This window comes from Silurus meridionalis, chromosome 9 (genome assembly GCF_014805685.1).
Source record: "Silurus meridionalis isolate SWU-2019-XX chromosome 9, ASM1480568v1, whole genome shotgun sequence".
Lineage (NCBI taxonomy): Eukaryota > Metazoa > Chordata > Actinopteri > Siluriformes > Siluridae > Silurus > Silurus meridionalis.
Window position 1 is genome coordinate 10187701 of NC_060892.1, and position 20169 is coordinate 10207869.

At 39.1% G+C, this 20169-nt stretch overlaps 1 protein-coding gene across 5 annotated transcripts in view; it reads left to right on the forward strand.

Annotated features, from left to right (window-relative positions):
- The window catches only part of furina (furin (paired basic amino acid cleaving enzyme) a), a 67064-nt gene extending 47868 nt beyond the window's left edge, over positions 1–19196 (forward strand). For all 5 annotated transcript variants that reach the window (XM_046858181.1, XM_046858184.1, XM_046858182.1 and 2 more), the window contains 10 exons: positions 4540–4628; positions 7497–7669; positions 9329–9541; positions 10849–10949; positions 12301–12404; positions 12826–12943; positions 14988–15167; positions 15324–15448; positions 16731–16859; positions 18242–19196. In XM_046858181.1, the coding sequence (XP_046714137.1) occupies positions 4540–4628; positions 7497–7669; positions 9329–9541; positions 10849–10949; positions 12301–12404; positions 12826–12943; positions 14988–15167; positions 15324–15448; positions 16731–16859; positions 18242–18870 (1861 nt within the window). In that variant the 3' untranslated portion in view covers positions 18871–19196. The remainder of the gene's footprint in view (positions 1–4539; positions 4629–7496; positions 7670–9328; positions 9542–10848; positions 10950–12300; positions 12405–12825; positions 12944–14987; positions 15168–15323; positions 15449–16730; positions 16860–18241) is intronic.
- Positions 19197–20169: the final 973 nt, after the last annotated feature.

Sequence of the window (20169 nt, forward strand, 5' to 3'; positions counted from 1 at the left end):
CATGACCAGGGGGAAAAAATAAAGTGCTGTTAATCTAATCGGTTGGTTACTGTATTAATGTTAAAGTTAAAAAATAAAAAAAGCACTTAACAGTGCTCAATGTATTAGTTTTTTAATTCAGCAAACGTTTTAAACAACAGTTTGTTTAATGATTTGATTCCTGTTTTTGAAAAAAGCTACTGCAAATAAGTCTGTCAATGCTGTAGCTGTTTCTTTTGCCTTTATTACTTAAATTAGCTATTTGTGATGCTCCTGCTTTTTGTTCGTTGCCTCCTGAGCTCAGATAAGCTGGGGGAAAAAACTAATTCAATTTAAAACTGCCATTAATAAAGCTGTCCTGAAGAAAGGCGCCTAAATACAATACCCATTTAAATCGAAGGCTGCATAACTCATTCAAAACAGGATTCAATTGCAGCAGTCTTTGTGAACATGGGCAATTTCATCATCAAATATACATTGTAATACCCTTCCGTGACGCTCTGCAAAACCACCATGATATCGGAGTCTTTTGAAAATGACCAAAGAATTGCTTTTTAATTCAATTAATTTCTTTTTTTCTTTTCTTGCATAAGTGGCCCGTGACGAGGAATGCTAGGTCACTTGTGGGCGCTCTGCTATGGCATTGTGCCTGAATCTCGAATGCTGGCATGTGGTAATTTTTCAGGCTGCAGGTCTTTTGTGCCTCTGTGCTCTGACTGCAATTTTGAGAGTAAAAAATGCAGATGGACCTACCACAGTTGGCACGCGCAGATGGCTTGCAGCCCAGTGAGGTTTTCTTTATTTGTTTGTTTTTATTAAATAAACAGCAGTTAATGTCGAGATCCACATCGGATCCATTTGCTTGAGCAAAATCTTGTGACCAAAACCTGTTCTGCGTCTTTTTAGCATAACGAGAAAGCTTAATAGTTTCATACCTAGTCCAACTCTGGTAATGAAACGCGCCACAGTGCATTCTATGAATCATTTATTGCTGCCCTTTCATGCATTTTCCATGTAGATCATTGGGGCTCTCTTCTGATTGCTATTCCAGATAGGGCTTTGTTTTGTTAATATGCTGCTGTTCTGATTGTTTCCATGGACATTGGTGAGCTTATTAGAACATAGCTTTCTGCTTTGCTGACTGTGCAGTGTTTCAGGGTGAATTGGGAATTATTGTATGGTGGATGTTTAAAATGCCAAACCATTGGTTTGCAAAATGTACAAAAATGCTCACTTTGTGGTCTGAATCTTAAGGCATAGAAACGGATAACACTTTGATCCTCCATTATTGGCTTCCGTTCTGTTCCATTCGTTTTTCAAGAAAAGTCCAATGTTAGTTGTCTCTTTTTTTTTTTTTTTTTTTTTTTTTTATAAATGCATTATTAGGGAACAAATGTTAATAGGTGTGTTTTGTGGACAGATTCTCTCCTGTTTAGTAATGCACAAAGGCTGTAACAGTTTCTCTCTGTTATTGCTGCATGATTGACTTATTAGGTCAATCTTTTCTAACAGATGAAGCCTTTAACCACTTTGGAACTGGCATTGCTGCTGTTTTGTTAAAAAAGCCTGTGAAATACTCAGTTTGTTGAAACAGAATTGATGGTATTTGTGCCACTATTACTGCGCAATTTGTTTTAAATAATCATAATTATTGCTCTGGTTAAAAAAAGGTTATACTTATTTAAAAATAGATGCTTGGTATGTAATGTTCCTGTAATACTATTCAATAGATATAAATTGTTTAGGGTAGGGTTATCGTATCATTCACTGCAATTGTTTTGAATTGTTATTTGTGCAAATCGAGCCATATAATCATTCAGTTATGTAATAAACAATACGTTAAAGAAGTAGCTACTTTTTTTTCCATTGGAAGTTGTGCAGGCTTGATTGTCTAGTGGCTGCGAGGCTTTAAAAAGGAAAAAAAAGTAAGATTCTCCTAAGCACAATGTTTTTCACAAGCCTTCTGGCATGTTAACTTAAAAGTAACAATTGTGATGGTTAGTAACAAACAAAAAATCTTTGAGCTTTGGTGTATCTGAGCACTTTGGACTGGTCATGATGCTGCTAGCTAGTACATGATTTTATTTATTTCAGTGTCTATTTATTAACCTATTTATTTCCGTCACGCTGAGTTATGACTAGCAAAATACTATAGTGCTCCAGATGTGCCAAAATATTTAAACCGAAACGCTAGTGCTAATACTGACATCAATCATGTCTGACATCATCCCTCTAAACCTAGGCAAAAGCACAAATCGGATACACGTGCATGCACAGCAAACTGCGTTCAGCCAAACATTTCTTACTGATTCAATCCAGGCTAAAGAAATCAAAACAGCCATTAACAAATTCAGGATTTGTAGTGAAGATGCAAAAACATATCTAGGGCTGCAGTGAGCTGTGTGGCGAAGAACAATTTGGCAAGCCCTGCACTTTAGATACACCCTAGATACACTATGAATACAATTACGATGATTTTGATTTAATATACATTCATAACAGGCATAAGTAATACCCAAGTGGTGTTGCTGTCTAAGTTTTTGTCTTGTTGGCACATTGAGAATTTCACTCTTGACAAGTGCATAGCTATCTAGTGCTGGGTGTCCTTGAGAGTGTAATTGGTCCTGCGCTCTGGTTGGTGTGTTTATCTTTCTGTGTCGATTAGTGTGACGCTTGCCAGTCGCACATACAGAATTAGGGCACTTGGTGCTCTCCTCCAAGTATGTTCTGCAGCAGCTCTATGACGTTGCACTGACGTGGCTTAATGTGTCTCATAGGAAAAGTACTCTAGCGTCCACCCTCTTGGATTATTAGCAGCAGTTATGACCGATTATATAGCGGTGTCTGTCCTAGCCTCTGGCAAATTATCATCGCTACAACATCAAACACCTGCATTCTCGCAGATCTTGAAACAAGCTTCCCACAAGCTCTACAGATGTAGAGACGATTACGCCATCTGAATCACCCCGGAGAGTTTCATTTAATTTATGAAACCCAAAACCCTTGCCTTAGGCACTTGGTTGTCATGGTAGGAAGAACAGACACCTTAATGCACATTTTTATTTGCTCATTTATCAGACTGAACTGAAACAAAAGTTCATTTTGAAGATTGATTTATTGACTGAACGTTCTGCTCTAGCTAGTATCATGTGTTATACATTCTTTTAAAATGAATTATCAGGTCTTATCCAACAGTGCTAGATCTGTGGCTTGGTCATGGGAAAGAGTAGCAAAAGTCCAAATGACTGTTTGAAGAAATTCATAGTGATGTGACTGTGCCTGTGGAATTAACCTTTGACCTTTTGTTCTGGCATACAAGCAGTGCCAATAAGTGTTGATCTCTTTTTCTATAGTCTCTGACTGTGCTGAGCTGCATGGCATATTTTATGCTTAACCTTGGTTTCTTCCGCAGCAAATCTGCTGCCTCATCTGCTTTTCCATTATAAGACTTACAAGCCCAGTATACAATTACAGCTGTGTGTTAAAGGAACAAAAAGCATTTTTACTAATCTTATTGATCACACTGGTATGTTAATAGCTATACATTTAAACAACACTGTGGAAAAATTGATATTGAATGTACTGGTAGTTTATTGTTCAGAGTTTTGTGTGTAAAGGCACCAGAAGGGTATTATTCCTCGGCTCTTTAATTCCAGCCTCACTGGTCTTGTTTGTTCTGTATTAAAAACCCCTTGGCTGCTGGTCGAATTAAAATACAGCTCCTCCTTTGTCTCCTTGCCCCTACGCGTTTGATGTTTGCTTTAGTCAGTCTCGGCATCTTGTCACAGCAGTGGGACGTCATGTAATGGCAAGTCTGTTGACCCATGCAATCATTTCTGTTGAGGCTCATTAGAAAATAGCAAATGTGGCATGTGCTAATCTCCTTATTAGCAGGACCTCAGCAGACAGATTTGTGCAGAAACCATTGGCAAAAGAATTACTATACAATCTTTTCAGGCTGTGCTTTGAAGTGGGCTTGTCTAATGCATATTCTAGGTTAATAAAACCCCAACACAAACAAACCTAACCTTTTGTTTAATAAATGGTTTCTGTGTGGCGTCTCTCGATTGAAATTGCTCATTCTGATGTGCAGTAGGCTGTTCAAATACAGCTTTCTGATGCTTTCTACAGAAATCTAATGTGGGAACAGCCTCTTGTTTTCCCTGATCAGAAACTGACGGACGTCCTTGCTTTAGCAAAATGTTTGCAGGCAGGAATCGCTTACTTGGCTTTTCATTGCTTGACTTGAGCAAAAAACGAGCCAATTACTTGTCATGGCGGGTTTATTGTTTCTTCTCCATTAGGCCATTCCAAAGCTTTATAATAAATGTGGTAAATAACTAGGCTGATTGTTTTTAATGGTATTCTACAGAGTGCGTAACAATCTAATTTAATGTACTTAAGTCTAAAATTGAAGAGCTGTTATGCGAGTCCCTTTGTATATAGCTGTTAAGTGTGGAATGAATGAAACACTTAAAAAAAAAAAAATAATAATAATAAATTAAAAATAAATTAAAAAAATAAAATTTCTCTTAAACTGTTCCATATCTCCTTTGACAGGCATGGCACACGATGTGCTGGAGAGGTAGCTGCTGTTGCCAACAATGACATCTGTGGTGTCGGTGTAGCCTACAATGCCAAGATTGGAGGTGAGTCAACATTTATAATCAACATATTCAAATTATTTATTTATTTTAAGGCTGTGGATGATGTTCTTTTTTTAATTTGCTAGTGCTGCTACTGATAATGAAATTTCCAGTCCAACCTGCACAGTATTATGTAATCAGGGATGTAATCACTATCATTATTTTTGTGTTATTAGTTTAATGATGTCGTGCTGTTGTTTGAAACACCTGAATCGTTATTTTAAACAAAGGGCACGTCTGAATCTAGAGCAAAAATTATTTTGAGCATTGGCAGTATTTATAGTCTTGCTACGGTAGTGGAATCATGTACGTTACTATCGCAGAGCCCCAGCCTTGGCCCATCTAGGCCAAAGATTTGTGCATAAGCATCTGTAATCCTTTTAAACATTTCATCCTATTCTGCACATATTTTATCTTAGCCTTGTGATCCCTGATTTAGTTGGGCTCTGTGATCTGGCACAATCCTTCAGTTGTTCAACATGAATAGATGACATCCAGTCATCAGTGTTCACTAGGGAACTAGAGTGAAACTGTTCAAATCTTATTCTCCTGGATGTACTAGTGATAGAAAGTAATCCCTAAACAGGTTTCAGCCTATTTTTACCACTTCAGGTGTGGCACACAACAATGAATAGGACACAAGAGCAGCGGACATTTGTTGAATCGTTTGGTTCCACAGGTTTCAATTACTTTAACAAAAGGTTTTCAGGTTCCACCCTTCCAGTAACACCATTGTGTCCAGTATTTGTCTAATTTTATTAAAATGCTTTTACAACATACATATTTACAATCATTTAGTTAACAGGTAAATGCTTAATTCTTAATTACTTATTTAAGATGAGCCATACCTTTTGCAAGCCAGTGGTGAATGTCTCGAAAAACAAGGCATAGAAGAGGCAGGGCTTGAATCTGCTATGAGAAAAATAAGCTTTTTATCTCCTAGTAATCAAGGCTAAAGAACTTTGTGCAGCAGCTTGGTAAAGTGGCTTTAAAATGGTCTTTTGCAGATTCCTGATTTTGTATTTTTTTTTTTTTTTTCCGCCCGTCCTCACTTCACTGTAACGTCCTTGTTTAATGACCCACTTGAGACTTTTTGCAATCTTTTGGCAGTCTTTTTCTTCCTGCAGGGGAATATCTCAGGCCATCCTCTTTCCTCGTTCGCTTTTAGGTCATGAAACAGTTCCTTTCCTGCTTTTGAATCTTGTGAATATTTTTCACGCTTCTGCTTAGCTGTAACTAGTGTGGCAAAAAGGGAACATGGTCTTCTGCCACTATGAAAAAAACATTAGAAAAGGGCTTATTCCAATACCCACTCCACCCCTAGCCTCTGCATAACAGCACTTCCAAATGAGAAGAAGCAGCTGTTAAGCAGTCATACTTTGTGCTCCTTCGTCTCATCTGTATTGGACACTTTCATATCGTAGACCTCTTTTCTAAATGGGCCAGGAAAGGAAATTAACTGTGAAGAGATGATCAGACTGAGAACAGAAGCACTGCTTTGGAGAACTGACCCAAAGCGATAGCTCAGTCTTCCTTCTGTTGAGGGAAGTCTCAGCACAAGCAGGCCATGCTCTGATTTAGACACTTCACTGCCAGTGCTCATTAAGCAAACATATTTGCTTAGGAGGGCTTTTGGCTGTGTCCATGTGGTTTGTAACAGAAAATAAATCCTTCCTTACATGAACCTTCCGGATGATTACGAGAGTCCTACCATGTTCCACGGTCATGCAGTGTTTTTTATTTTTGTAAGGGCGTATTTCTATCATTTCTTTAAGGATTCATGCCTTCTTTTCTCAAAGCGCTTGAGGGATTTCTTTATATTTTTGGTTTTTATACAGCACACAAGCTTGTCTGTTCTTGATATCTGGCTGGGATGCTTTACCTGCTAGTTTCTCTATAGCAGTGACAGCTTTGGGTTTTAAGATTACTCACAACCTAAACATTCGATTTTTGTTTGTGTCTGAGCCAGCATGAGGGAGGCATGAGTGACCCTTACCTCCATGACTTTTCAAAGATCCAAGCCACATTGCTGTGAAGATGATGGCGATTGATTTCTCTCTTTCTATGCGCTTTGACTTTTGGGCATTGCAGGCTTTCTTTGGTTTCTTGCCCCACAAGGTAAACCTTATATAGTTGATGCAGGATCAATTTAACTCAAGCGCAGCTGACATTTTTAGACTGAGAGGCCTTGTGTTCTTTTCAAGCATCCCATAAGAATTAAGCTTTTCTTTGAACGGAGAAGTGGAAACTGATTAGATAGTTCTTCATTGTTTGACTTCTAAAAAGAGATATCTGACAGCAGTGAGGAAAGAAGATTGCCATCACCAATTCTGAATCAAGGACTGAGTGGAATTCTCGTCCCTGTCCTTTTGCCTTTAAATAGATCTTTTGCTTTATAATCTGTAGGATCTCTGCAGGTGTCTTTTTGTATTATAGTGCAGCTGCTTTATGTCTCTCTGTGAAACCTCTTTTCATCAAGCGTTGAACCCGAGGGTACTTTTACGTTCAGCTGATTTTACCAAGCGGTTTAATGTATTGTATTGGCAACTTTAAATCAATAAAACTTTGACTCCAACCTGTATTTCTAAGCAGCAGTGAGGATGTCTGTGTGATTGTCTGGTACTGTCTTTTCTGGAATGTACAGCATTAGTCTGGTATCATCAGAGCTCTTCTCTCTTGTCATGTAATCATGATTAAAGACATGAAAAGCAAAGAAAAGCTCACACTTGTTCCCTCACACTTGTCATACATCAAAGTGACAAGTGACAAGTGTTCAGTTGTCACAACGCTGTAATTTAACCCCCTGCTTTAGAATTGTGTTTAAAGTAATGTGCATGTGTCTCAACTCTTCAGGGTCTTGTTTCTTCTCAGGTGTGCGAATGTTAGATGGAGAGGTGACTGATGTGGTGGAGGCTCAGTCTCTAAGCCTCAACCCTCAGCACATAGACATCTATAGCGCTAGCTGGGGGCCTGAGGATGACGGTAAAACTGTGGACGGCCCTGCCAAGCTGGCAAAGGAGGCTTTTTTACGAGGAGTAACGGAGGTCAGTGTTGATGCCTTGTTCTCTTCACTTCTTTTTCTTCCTCTTCTTCTTCTTCTTTTTCTTCTGTTCCTCATTTCTCGGGTTAAAAACATCTAAACAATCTCATTTATAGTAAAATAGAGTTCAATGCCTATTGCAAAAAATTCTAACTATAATCAATATGGCCACATGCATGTAATATCAAGGGAGGTGGTAGCACAGGGGTTAAGTCACAAGTTCAGATCTATCTATCTATCATAACTTTAGGCCAAATGTAGTTCATCCAACTTGCATAAACAAAAGAATCAGACCTCTTACACAGTGTTTATCAGCAGAACCACTACATGCCTTTTATGTACACATTTTGGTCTGATCAGTCACTGAAATTTCAGCCCTCGTCAATGACACTTCAAGCCAATAGGCTGTCAGTGTAGACTGCATTCAGCTGATTTAAGAATATAGAATATTTAAAGCAATAGTATATTATTGAATATGGAGAAAATACAGATACAGTACAGTAATCTGCTTGCCATGGAGATTGATGGCTTAAAAGTTACTGACTGTGAAGCCCTCAGAACCTACAACATGTGTTAATAATAGTAAAGAACCTTAGTTTATCTTTAGATGCTATGTATAAAAATCGCCTTGACACAGAATCTCTGGAAGTGTACTGGAATCATGAACACTGTTCTTCCAAACATTTTCCCCCCAGGGGGTGTTTTTTAATCATGGTTTCAGAGTGCTGTCTGAAGCCTTGTTCCCAAAGTGTTTTGTTTGACTGATATTAGGTGACCTATGAAGGCCATATGTTTTATGTGTCATCATCATCAAACCATTCCATGAGTCCTCGTGACGTGGAAAATAAAAGTAAAATAATCATAAGGGATCTTTATAAAAGTAATTTTCACGTTAACATGACATGCTTTTTTGTTTGTTTTTTTTTATAGCAGTGAGTTTTTACACCAGCCATTACTTTAATCAAAATGCAGGTTTTCTCCGCCTGGCTAGATCATGAGCTCTGCCATGTGCCAGTAGTTAGATCTGTTTCAGGGAAAAAAATTTTGCATTGCAGAATAAATCCTAAAGCAAACAGGGCTGAAGCCTGGGCAAACACATTGAAAAGGAAGCCTGCAGTCCAGCAGGTGTGTACATGGATGGAAACTCGGAGTGCAGTTCACTTTCTCTGCATTGGACTTGAGCTGTTTTTATTGCAGGCTTTTTATTGCTTTATTGTTGAGAACCTGACATACGGGAGAGGGTTGCACAAACAAAGCCTGATCAAAGGTAATGAGTAAACAGCATCTGAATTGAATTATAGACACGTCTTGCCAGACAGCATGATAAAATTAAAGCCATGTGGGATATTAAAATATACCCTAAAAACATGCCTCGTATATTTCTCCTATTAATTTCAGTGTCTTGCATGTCACTGATATTTGCTAGTAGATTTTTAATAGTTTCTCTTTTATAATACATGTAAAGAAAGTTAACCTGGGGACATCTGCATTGTTCTTATAACACCATCTGCTGAGTTCATAATTGCTAGGAGTTTTCCAAAAGCTTCAAAGCAGTGGCCACAAACTGCATTTAATGTTCTTAAAACAGCAATATCTATAGGCTTTTAGGTGGAAACTTTAATAATAGTGGTAATGACTACATGCTGCTTGTTTTGTTGTGCAGGGTCGTGGTGGTCTGGGCTCGATCTTTGTGTGGGCATCTGGCAATGGCGGGCGGGAGAAAGACAGCTGCAACTGTGACGGCTACACCAACAGCATCTACACACTCTCAATCAGCAGCAGCACACAGTACGGCAACGTGCCATGGTACAGCGAGGCCTGCTCCTCCACCCTGGCCACTACCTACAGCAGTGGTGGACTCAACGAGAAACAGATTGTGAGTCGATCGTGTGCACGAAGCCCCTGGGTGCACTACATAACAATGCATGTCTCTCTGACTTTTTGTGACTCTGTCGCTTTCTTTTTCATTTTGCATCAATACGATTGCATTTTCTTTAAAGTAGCCAGTAATATGCATAGAATGTGATTGCAACTTGAGTCACTGTATAATCTTTATAAATTACATTTTCTAGCACCTTGTGACTGTCAGTTTAGATTTGTTTAAACACCCTTTATTAGTCACATAAATGTCCTGAAGTCCTTAATGCCTGTGGTTGTAGAAACTAGATCAAATTGTGTGGTCAAGATGATTATAATACACCATGAGGCAAAGTTTAGGAAGCGCCTGCATGTTCTGGAAAAATGTGGATGGTATTTAACATGCCAGTTGTTAACTGTTGTAAGCATGGCATGGGGGGAGAGTGCAATGAGGAAAGCATATGATGTGGCCTCAGTTGAAGGAGGGTGGATGTGTTTGCCCTGAGGGTCTGTATTGTGTTTCATAATGCTGTATTCACTGCCAAAGCACTTTTCCAGACTTACAAACCTCGTCTTTGGTGTGCAAGACTGAAGCTTTTTACTGTAAGTTTTCATTGGGAAACAAAGCAGTAACCTCATACTGTAATCGTGCTGCTTTTGCTCTGTCGTTCTTTTGAGCTTGTTTTTAGGTTGCTTTGTTAGTCTTACACTGCGTACGCGTACGCACATTTTCACCATAATGCTCAATGACTCATCGTCACGTTTTTCAAAATGTAGCCGCACAGATGCTCCGGTTTCAAAAATCATTTTTCCATAGGCTTTAGTCTGAAACAGGCCTGTGTTTTCATGCAGTGACAGGCAATCTTCCCCACTCTCCTGCTCTCTAATGCCCCCAATTTGAATGAAGAGAGCGAATTGCCACGTCTCTCCGCTCTGAGCTGTCATTCAGCTGCTCAGCAATTTTTAGCACTTAGCCTCAATCTGAGCGGCTCCGTCTCAGTCAGTGCACCTCCTAGGATGCCTTTCTGCCATGAACTATTCCACAGTCTTTTTTCGCAGTTTTATTTACTCTGTTAGTTACTACCTTCTTATCCTTTTCTGCTACTTTTACTAGGCATCTCTGTCCCAGCGGATAATTAAGATGCAGCTAGTTTCAAATGTATAAACACATCAGGTTCCAGAGCTTGCGCAACACTGGGTTCATCTGGACACAGCCAAAGCAGATATGCAGTGCATCTACTCTCCTAATGCTACAACCTTTGTGTGAGCACACAAACCTTTATTTGATTATGAAAATATGCCTTGAATGTTCTCTTCCTCCCACAGATCACTACAGACCTGAGACAGAAGTGTACAGACTCCCACACAGGCACCTCAGCTTCAGCTCCTCTGGCTGCAGGCATCATAGCCCTCGCCCTGGAAGCCAAGTAAGCGAGACAAACCCTGGCTAATTACAGCTGGAATCATGACCATATTATTATACACTGTTAATGTCTATGCAGTATAACATTGTGGCTATGTGGTGATTATGGATTTAAGCACCTTCTAAACAGACCAGGCCATGAAATAAAATTGTCCAGGAAGTCTCTAGAGGTTTGCCATATCTATACATATGTATGAAATGTTGCACTGTAGTAGTGGCGGGTATTTCCACATGAGATTTTCAGATAATGTTTATATTGCAGCTGTGCAAAACTGCTACACATATAGCAATGCTTTTCTGCAGCATTCTTACCACTTTAATGTTGGTTTATGCTTTTCAGACCAGTGTAATATTGGTGTAAAGCTTTTAAAAAAAGACATTGTCACAAAACATATTTACAGAAGCATATTTACAAATGTGTAGATTTGTAATAAGGAAGCGAAAGGAAATGGACACTGCAAGTAAGAAACCTTGAGAGGAACCAGAAACACAGAATTTGTCCTCTTCTGGATAATACTGGATAGTGGGATAAAAATAATCATTATTCTTCTACAGCAGTATAAAGTGCCTAGTATAACCCTCTTGTGAATAAGTTATGGGATATCATAGGGCAGTCTTTTTTATTACAGCAGCATCTATTGGGTACAAATGCATAGAATCCATAAAAGTGAATGTACAGAGTTACTGGGCATCAAGTATATATAGAAATATTTTTATTTCTAGGGAATTCATTTGTATGCTGTAAATGGGAATTGGAATATGCTTTCGTTTTGGTGGGAAAACAACTTTATAAAGGCCAAGTGGGTTTTTTTTTTTTTGTAAGGGGGTGTTTTTTTTTTTTTTTTTATTTGTCCATACGTGATTTTTTAATGCTGATTATAAAAGTGTTGACGGTAACTTAAGGATTTAGCAGAAAGCAGAAGACGTCAAAGCCGTAGCATTTAACCACAAAGTGTTGCTAAATCTTAGAAGGTGTCATGTTTGTGGTTGGTGTAGCTTATGTGGCAACACGTCTTTGCAGAAAGTTTCAGCTTCAGGGCGGATCATTTCTAGCCTAAATAAGTAGGGTGATTTACTGGGAGCGTAACGCTCATCATTTCTGGCATTACCTGAAGTTCTGATCACAAAATGCCAGTCAATTAGAGCAAGTGCTTGATCCTAGTGTTGTTTCCCACTTGACCTTTTCTGTTTCCTGTCTGAGAGCTACGATATAATCACGCCATTTTCCTGTATGTAGTTGTCTGTAGCTATAGGTGATATTTCAGCCTGAATGCTACATAACAAAAAAAACCAAAACAACTCTTTTGTGAAAAGTCCAAAAAGACTTGATTCCTTTTTCTTTTTGGTCTTGACAGTAAAAACCTGACATGGAGGGACATGCAGCACCTAGTTGTGAGGACATCTACTCCAGCTCACCTGATCACCGACGACTGGAAGACCAATGGTGTTGGACGCAAAGGTACTGATATTCACCTTGTTCTTTTCTCTTATCTGCTCGTTTTATTCTGTGCTTGAGCTCTGCAGCCAAGTGTACTGTCTTGCCAATCAATGAAGCGATGTTCATTATACCAATCAAGAGTGCATTTCAATTCCTCGCCTGTCTCATAATGTCATTGAATGTTTGGGGCCCTATTAAACTTAACTGCATGGAATTGCCAGGTTGCTGTCAGCAGTATTGATTTATTTATTTCTCTCTCTCTCTCTCTCTCTCTCTCTCTCTCTCTCTCTCTCCACCTTCCTACATATCTCTCTCTTTTTCTTCTTTTCTTTCTCATCGGCTTATGTAACCCATCTGTTTTGTATTATTTATATTTTTGTCCAATGTTTGCACCTGCCGTTCAATTTACATCTGCACATCTCTATCACTGTCTGCTATTCAGTAAGCCATTCGTATGGCTACGGCCTGCTGGATGCTGCTGCCATTGTAGCCCAGGCTAAGAACTGGACCAGTGTAGGCCCCCAGCAGAAGTGCGTTATCTCCATGGTATCTGAACCCAGGTTAGTCTTTATTCTATCCATTAAAACTAGCATGCATGTAACAGATGACATACAGCCCACATCCTAAACCTGGTCTAATAACATTGCTGATTCTGCCTGCCAAATGACTTAAATTGTTGTTTTACATTAAAATCAAGTTGTGACCAGTAATTGAATTGAACAATTTGAAAAATAGCTATTCTTTGTAATTCCACTAGGGGGCAACATAGAGAAATAAATACAGGAATGTAAACTTAATAATCAAACATAAAGATGCTAATGGGTTTTTGGCTGTAGCCCGGTCTCCTTTCAAATAATGAGCATGTGTTTGGGGAGAGGGGCATTATTATTGTTCTCTTTTGGGTCCAGTTACTTGACATTGGTGGGAAGTATTGTAGCCGGTTATCTAAAATCGGTGTGATGCTCCAGGTTGTCTATGCTAACATATGGTTTACAGACTTCACTTGTGGTGCCTTACAACATTGTTTACAATTCTCTGCATCTCTGCGTGTGGGATTTCTCATGAAAATTCCGATTTTAATGTGAATGAGCAATATATTGACAAGCGACGCAATGGTGGGTTTGATAGCACGGCTCATTCGCAGTCCACGTGAGCAGAGCCTGAACCGCTCGGCTGGGTTTGATGTTCTGTCATGAGGGGGAGGCTCGCCCACGGTGCATGTCTAAAGGAAATAATTACTTGCAGATGAGCTTGTATACTACACTCGTGTCTCTGCTGAAAATCACACACTCCTCCAGTGCACCCTCCTTTATGTACACAAGCCAATACACAAGCCCTCTCGAGCGCTCCTATTCTTTTCATCTGCGTCTCCCCCTCAGTTTCCCTCATATTATAGAAAAGATCAGAGGGCTTTGGAACGAAGCCCAGTTGAGCATGCTGGTTAGTTCGGTCACAGTGTTGGAGCTAGTCCAACCATGCTTAGTGATTACTCTACATCTCTACATTGATCCCCTCCTCCCAAGATCAAACCCAGATTGTAACTACTAAGCTTTTTTTGACGTACATTTATGTGCAGGAATTTCAGTTCTGTCTTCTTTCTAAAGGATGATGGGCAGTGTCAATAGCTTTATATGAATCTTTATATGAGACCTGATTTTCCTCAATGAGATTGTACTGTTCTGAGCTGCTTATAGTATAGAAATCCTGGTACCTGGCTTACACTGGCACAAACAAGTTTTCTATTGGTAGATTTTGTGATTGTCGTAAAGTTTAATGTGGTGTCTCTTGCTTTAGGCTTTTGTCTTCTTGTGAAGTCTTTGTGCTATCATGTTATTGTCCAGACCTCAGTGGCCTGGTTCTGTTTCTTTTGGGGTTTTTCTTGTTTTGCAGCAATGGGTGTGGTGGATATGGGAAAACACTTGGCCTTTTCTCAAGGCTGTGGAATATTTTACTCCTTGTTCTGATAAGACGGTTTGGATTTTTCTGCTGATAACTCAAGTGATTTAGTTACACTTGTAGTACTTGTCAGTTGGTGTTTCCAAACATCAGAGCCTTGCGGAGAATATAGATTATTGTAGAATGCATGATGCAGGTGTTATGTTGCTTTAGACTTAAATTTACATAAATTCCGATCTCCTATGTACATGTTACGAAAAGGGGTTAACTAAGCTCTTAAGGAGTAGTAATGGTGTATTGGTTTTCAAGATAATTTTGATTACATTTTAAAAAACAATGTACTAATGAGTTTTAACCTCTTCCTTATATTTTATATATATATATATATATATATATATATATATATATATATATATATATATATATATATATATATATATATAAATAAAATAGTTATGACTTTGGAGGCGCTGGCTGGGTTGTCTTCATTCATATTTTAGTCACATCACTGATTATAGTCTAATTGAAAATTGATTATGGCACCGTTATGTGCAATTAGCAAACATTATTGTTTTCATTTTATTAGCTTGGCTAAGTGTAATTAGCGAAAGGACAAGTCACTGACTTTCGGCATGCAGCAGTTCACCCCTGTTTTGAGAGTATCTGTCACACAGGGCACACGGGTGAGAGATTTGCTTTTCTTTTCAGGAACATTGGAAGCCATCTGGTGATCACCAAGAGTGTAGATGCGTGCTCAGGCAAGTCCAACTTTGTGAGCTCTCTGGAACATGTCCAAGCCCAGCTCACACTGTCATACAACCGTCGTGGAAACTTGGCAATCCATCTGATCAGTCCACAGGGCACCCGTTCGACCCTGCTCGCCCCCAGGTCAGGGGTTATGAACCGTTTTACTTTTCTTTTAGATTAAATGTGTAAAATTTCTGGACATGCTATTTTTCCTGCTTTCTTTTTGGCAGACTTATTATTGTGTGGGTTATCCCCTCCCTCTAATAAAAGGTCGACATTTTTGTCTTTGTCCTTCAGACCTCATGACTATTCCTCTGAAGGCTTCAACGACTGGGCCTTTATGACCACTCACTCATGGGATGAAGACCCTCGGGGCAAGTGGACTCTGGAAATTGAGAATGTGGTTGGAACCAGTGACTATGGTAACTCCATATTAATGTCATCTCCCTCATGGTTGTTTATTTAACACATTCATTAATGTATGCGGAAAAGCAGGGCAGGCGTTTTAGCTGAAGCGAATAGTCTCAGTCCTGGAGTTCCGGTGGGCAGCTTCTCTGCATAACTTTGCAATTGTAAGTAGAAGAATCTAGCAGAATGCTCCGGTTTTTTGCATAAACATCAGAGGGATTCTACTGTGGCAAGGTTTTGCCTGTGAAATGCCTGTTTTCTTTTTTTTGACAAGGTCAAAATAATACATTGCTTCTTTGTTGTCTATCCTGTAGATTTTTTTTTTAACGAGCCGTGAGGTATAGGCTTTGTCATGGTCAAATATAATGCCGGAAATATACCGTTAGTGCCACAGTTAGCAAGTCCTTGGTTAGCACTCTCAGTTTATCGACACTTCCACACTAGGGCTTCTGTTGACAGAGGATGTGATTTGTTGTACCTTTTGCATTCCTGCATGTTCTTTGAAAATCTTTCACTAGGCTTGTAACAGTTTTAATGCCTATTGATCTAACTCGATTAAAGCTTTTTCCATTAACTTGATATCTGTCTGAAGGAAGTTTCTCCACTGAAAGTGCTGTGTAGGCTAGGGCAATTAAGGCCAGCAGTTAATCTTGCTCTGAGAAATTAGCTTCCCGTTGCTTTAGACTTCACAGGAAATTAGGAGTGTCTTTCCCTGCATCCTCCTCCCTTCATTTCCATCTTGTTCAGTCTGTTTTATGAGTTGTTGGCTTCAGTTGTTTTCCTTCTCTGTATCCTGTAGTAAATCTTATTAATTAAATATGGCAAAGTAAATCACAGGTTTGAGATTTCCCTTCTCCTCTGTCCCCTGCCATCAGGCTGTCCAGCATATCGTTCTGTAGACTGTAAATAATCCCTGAGCCCCGGCTTTACATTTTTCAACTGGTGTGTTTAGCTTGACTAGACCATCTTCAGTGTGAATTATATTTCTGCAGTGATTGTATTAGCCTGATTTAGTGAGCTGTTGACTTTTAACAGTCTACATTAACTGATTTTAATGGTGCTAAATTAAAGTGGGGGAATAAATCAACTCGACATTAACAGTCTGTTTTCTTAAACAAGCATTAAAAGTATTGTTAAGTAGTTCACCCGACTACAGTGCGCCGTATTAATCTTTTACAGCTTGATTGCTGAAAAGTTTACTATTAGTACAGTGGGTACAGCGTATTGTGTAGTAGCAGAATATACCGGTTTCTTGTGTATAGGATCTTTATTTTATTTTTTTGTCTTGTATCTCAGGCACTCTGACTCAGTTCACACTGGTTCTCTATGGCACTGCCTCCACATCATCTGACTTGTCAACACTAAACTCCATCCAGCTCCCTGAAGACGGCTGTAAAACCTATGATCTCAGACAGATTTGCACAGGTAAGAGCTCCAATGCTGAGGCAAAGGTGCCCCCTGCAGCCCAGCACCTGTATGTGCAGTTCTGAGAGCTTATTGTGCTAAACTGCATTCAGTCCTATCTCTTGTGCAAACCTTGTTTATTAAATTACAAAGCATAAGTTTGTATTTAATCCAGATTTAAAGAACAGATATAATTCACAAGTTTATACGGGGGCTTAGTTAGTAAAATATCTAAGAAGTAGATTGTCAACCAAAAAAAAAAATGTAAAAAAAAATCTGCATGCCTAAATACAGTACATAGTTGCTTAAAGTATTGAGTTAGGTCTTCAAAATTATTTCATTATTCATAAAGTTTTGCTGGACTGTAATACTTCTACACTTTTGAAACCTTTCTTTTTTTTTATTTTGTTAATAAATCCAAATTTTGTCCTGTCATTTCATCAGCTGTTTAATACCTGATATAAAATTAATTTGCCTCATGCTACTTAGCAAGACAAGATTCTCCACACTAAATTCCATTCACTTTGAGTTCCCAATACATGTGCAAGAAGCCCAGCATAGATTCTGCAACATTTTTATTTCTGTTTAGACTGAGATTAGTTGAGAAAAGCATTAGGGTATATGTGAAAAGACTGGTGTCTAATCAAGCACTCTGCTCATGGACCCATCTTTTCCAAATTGAGTTTTGAGCCAAGTAAATACAAAATAATGTCAAATCCTTCATAGTCCCTAAATAATTATTTAGTAGTAAGAAATAAAAATATCTATTTTTAAATTTGATATGATCTGTCCACTCCTGCTGTTCTAAGATTCTCTCCAAATGCTGAAAGCTTGTTAGCAAAACTAAGAATTGGAGCCAGGTACTAACTAAAATTTAGTTTACGTTAACTTCCATTATTTATTGTTCCTGAATTGGGATCAAGTAATAAACAGTGCCTCTGCTCCCTGAATAACGCAGTATTTTCCGGCCAAGAAGAATACTTGTTTCTTAAGGCAGGTTTCTGGTGAGCCACAGAGGTTGAACACAAAATTCTCCTTTTAGGCATCAGCAAAATGTGCTATTCACAAGGATAAATATAGAATAAAAAGCCTGTCTTGTTCATTTTTTTTTATTTTTTATTAAACCGACAGTGTTCAGATGCAATCCACCTCTTTTAGCATGCATATAACCCTGCTATTTAGTAGACTGGATATATTTATTATGAGAGCTAACCAGTAAATTGAATTGCTTAATTATCTATATAAATTTGTTTTAAGCTGATAGATAGATAGATAGATAGATAGATAGATAGATAGATAGATAGATAGATAGATAGATAAACTTTTTTTTTTCTCCTCTTTTTCAAATGGTACATGGCTTTGTCTGTGTAGTAATAATTGTTTTCTGATTTTGTTGTATGCAGAGTGCAACCCTGGGTTCTACATGCACCAGCAGGTTTGTGTACAGGAGTGCCCTGCAGGCTTTACGTCCGTCACCCACTCTGAGCTTTCTTCAGATAACGAGGTGTCTCCTGTCGTGCATCCGTCCTGCATGCCCTGCCACGAACTCTGTCTTACATGCAGTGGCACAGGGCCAACAGACTGCCTCTCCTGTCCGCCCCACAGCCACCTAGACCTACCCACTGGTACTTGTCAGCACCAAAACCAGATTCAGCGTGAATCGCCCGACGCTGCGTTCTTCCCACCACATGGCAGCGGCTCCTCTGGCATCCTGAATCTACAGCTCTCATCCAGTCTGCCTGCCACTGTAGCAGTGCTCAGCTGTGCCTTTATTGCAGCTACTTTTGTAGTGGTGTTTGCCCTGCTCCAGTTCCACTCGTATAGTCTCACTAAAGTGTACAGTTCTGAATCCAGCGTGGGCTCTGTAATGCGTGCCAGCTTTGGCCTGGGCATGGCACGCAATGGCATCATTTCCTACAAGGGTATCCCAAGCGTGTGGAACGACGACGGAGGTAACTCGGAGTCTGAGAACGATGAGTTCGACATTCACAATGAGAGAACTGCCTTCATCAAAACACAAAGTGCTCTTTAACCCTCCCCCCACACACACTTTTGCTATCTGTCCTCTCTGCACCTATTTTCTTCCTTTTTGAAGATCTGGTCTTTCACAGGCTCATCTCCCCTTTCTTTCTTTGGGTTTAATCCTGCTGTTTTTTTTCTTATATCTTATTTTCCCCAGTGGCGAGCTGTATCGCCAGGGTCACTCTGAACACGTCTTTTCTTGCTCATTTGGCCTCGGTGCCTCAAAATGATAGCCTCCATGTCTGATTGGCTGGAGGATAAGACAAAACAGTTGATTGCCCCAGGCTTGCCAGCAGGACTCTCCAAAAACACAATAAACACAACGATTGTCATTTAGTCTCTTCCTCTTCTTTTCAGTTCCACTACATGTTTCTCAATAAGGTCTGTGCAAGAAATCTTATTATTGTGTATATCAGGAGTGTCCAGTTTGACCAAATAGTGTGATTCTTAGCCACAGATGATTTATTTAGTGTGGAATGAATCATTTGAATCTAATTCTTATGCTGAACACTTTTTTGTTTTTATTGATGCCCTCCCCCCTCCTCCAGTTCTTTTGGAAGTAATTGAGGCTAGTATGTTTTTTCCTTTCTAATGTACACACAGATTCACAAAGCAGACCCTAAGCATGATTCTCCTACAGAGAATCTCAAATGCGGAATTCATTGCTTTTTCTTACTTTTTCTTGAAGGCATTTTACAAGAAAAGGAAGACTGTAACCTTGTGCTCTCTTTCTGACTCCCTGGAGTTAGTACTGCAGCAATGCTCTGAAATGAACTCAGTTTGAGGTCTTGGGAGAAACTCTAGCAGGGCTTCTCAGGATTGCATTGACAAACCCTGAGAATAGATAAGGCAGTTTAACTTCCTCCAACATTAGTTTCATTTGTCTTTAAGCATATTGGACATGTGGACATGGCAAATTTTGGTTTGGCAGTAAGAGAATGACTTTTTGTGAATGAAACTACAAGGGCTCAAGTGAACACTTCAATGCAGCTATTGTGTGAGGCAGGGAATCTGAGTGGATTATTCTAGATTAATCTGATCAGAGAAAATTCAGCAGGGCATCAGGTTATTTCAATCGTGAATAATGTACTTGAAACCCAGTTATAGTTTGGCTTAATTCAGAGTTATTGTCTTTATTCTCAAACCCTTATTGTTTAATACAGATCTTATGAGCTGAGGTATGTTTTTTTATAAACTAAATGAAAGGGTTGGGATTGTCTTTGTGTATGTGGAAGACTGTTGGGCCATTGATGGTCATTATAATTCCACACAGATTTTTTCATTTTTAATACCAGTCTTTCCTAATGTC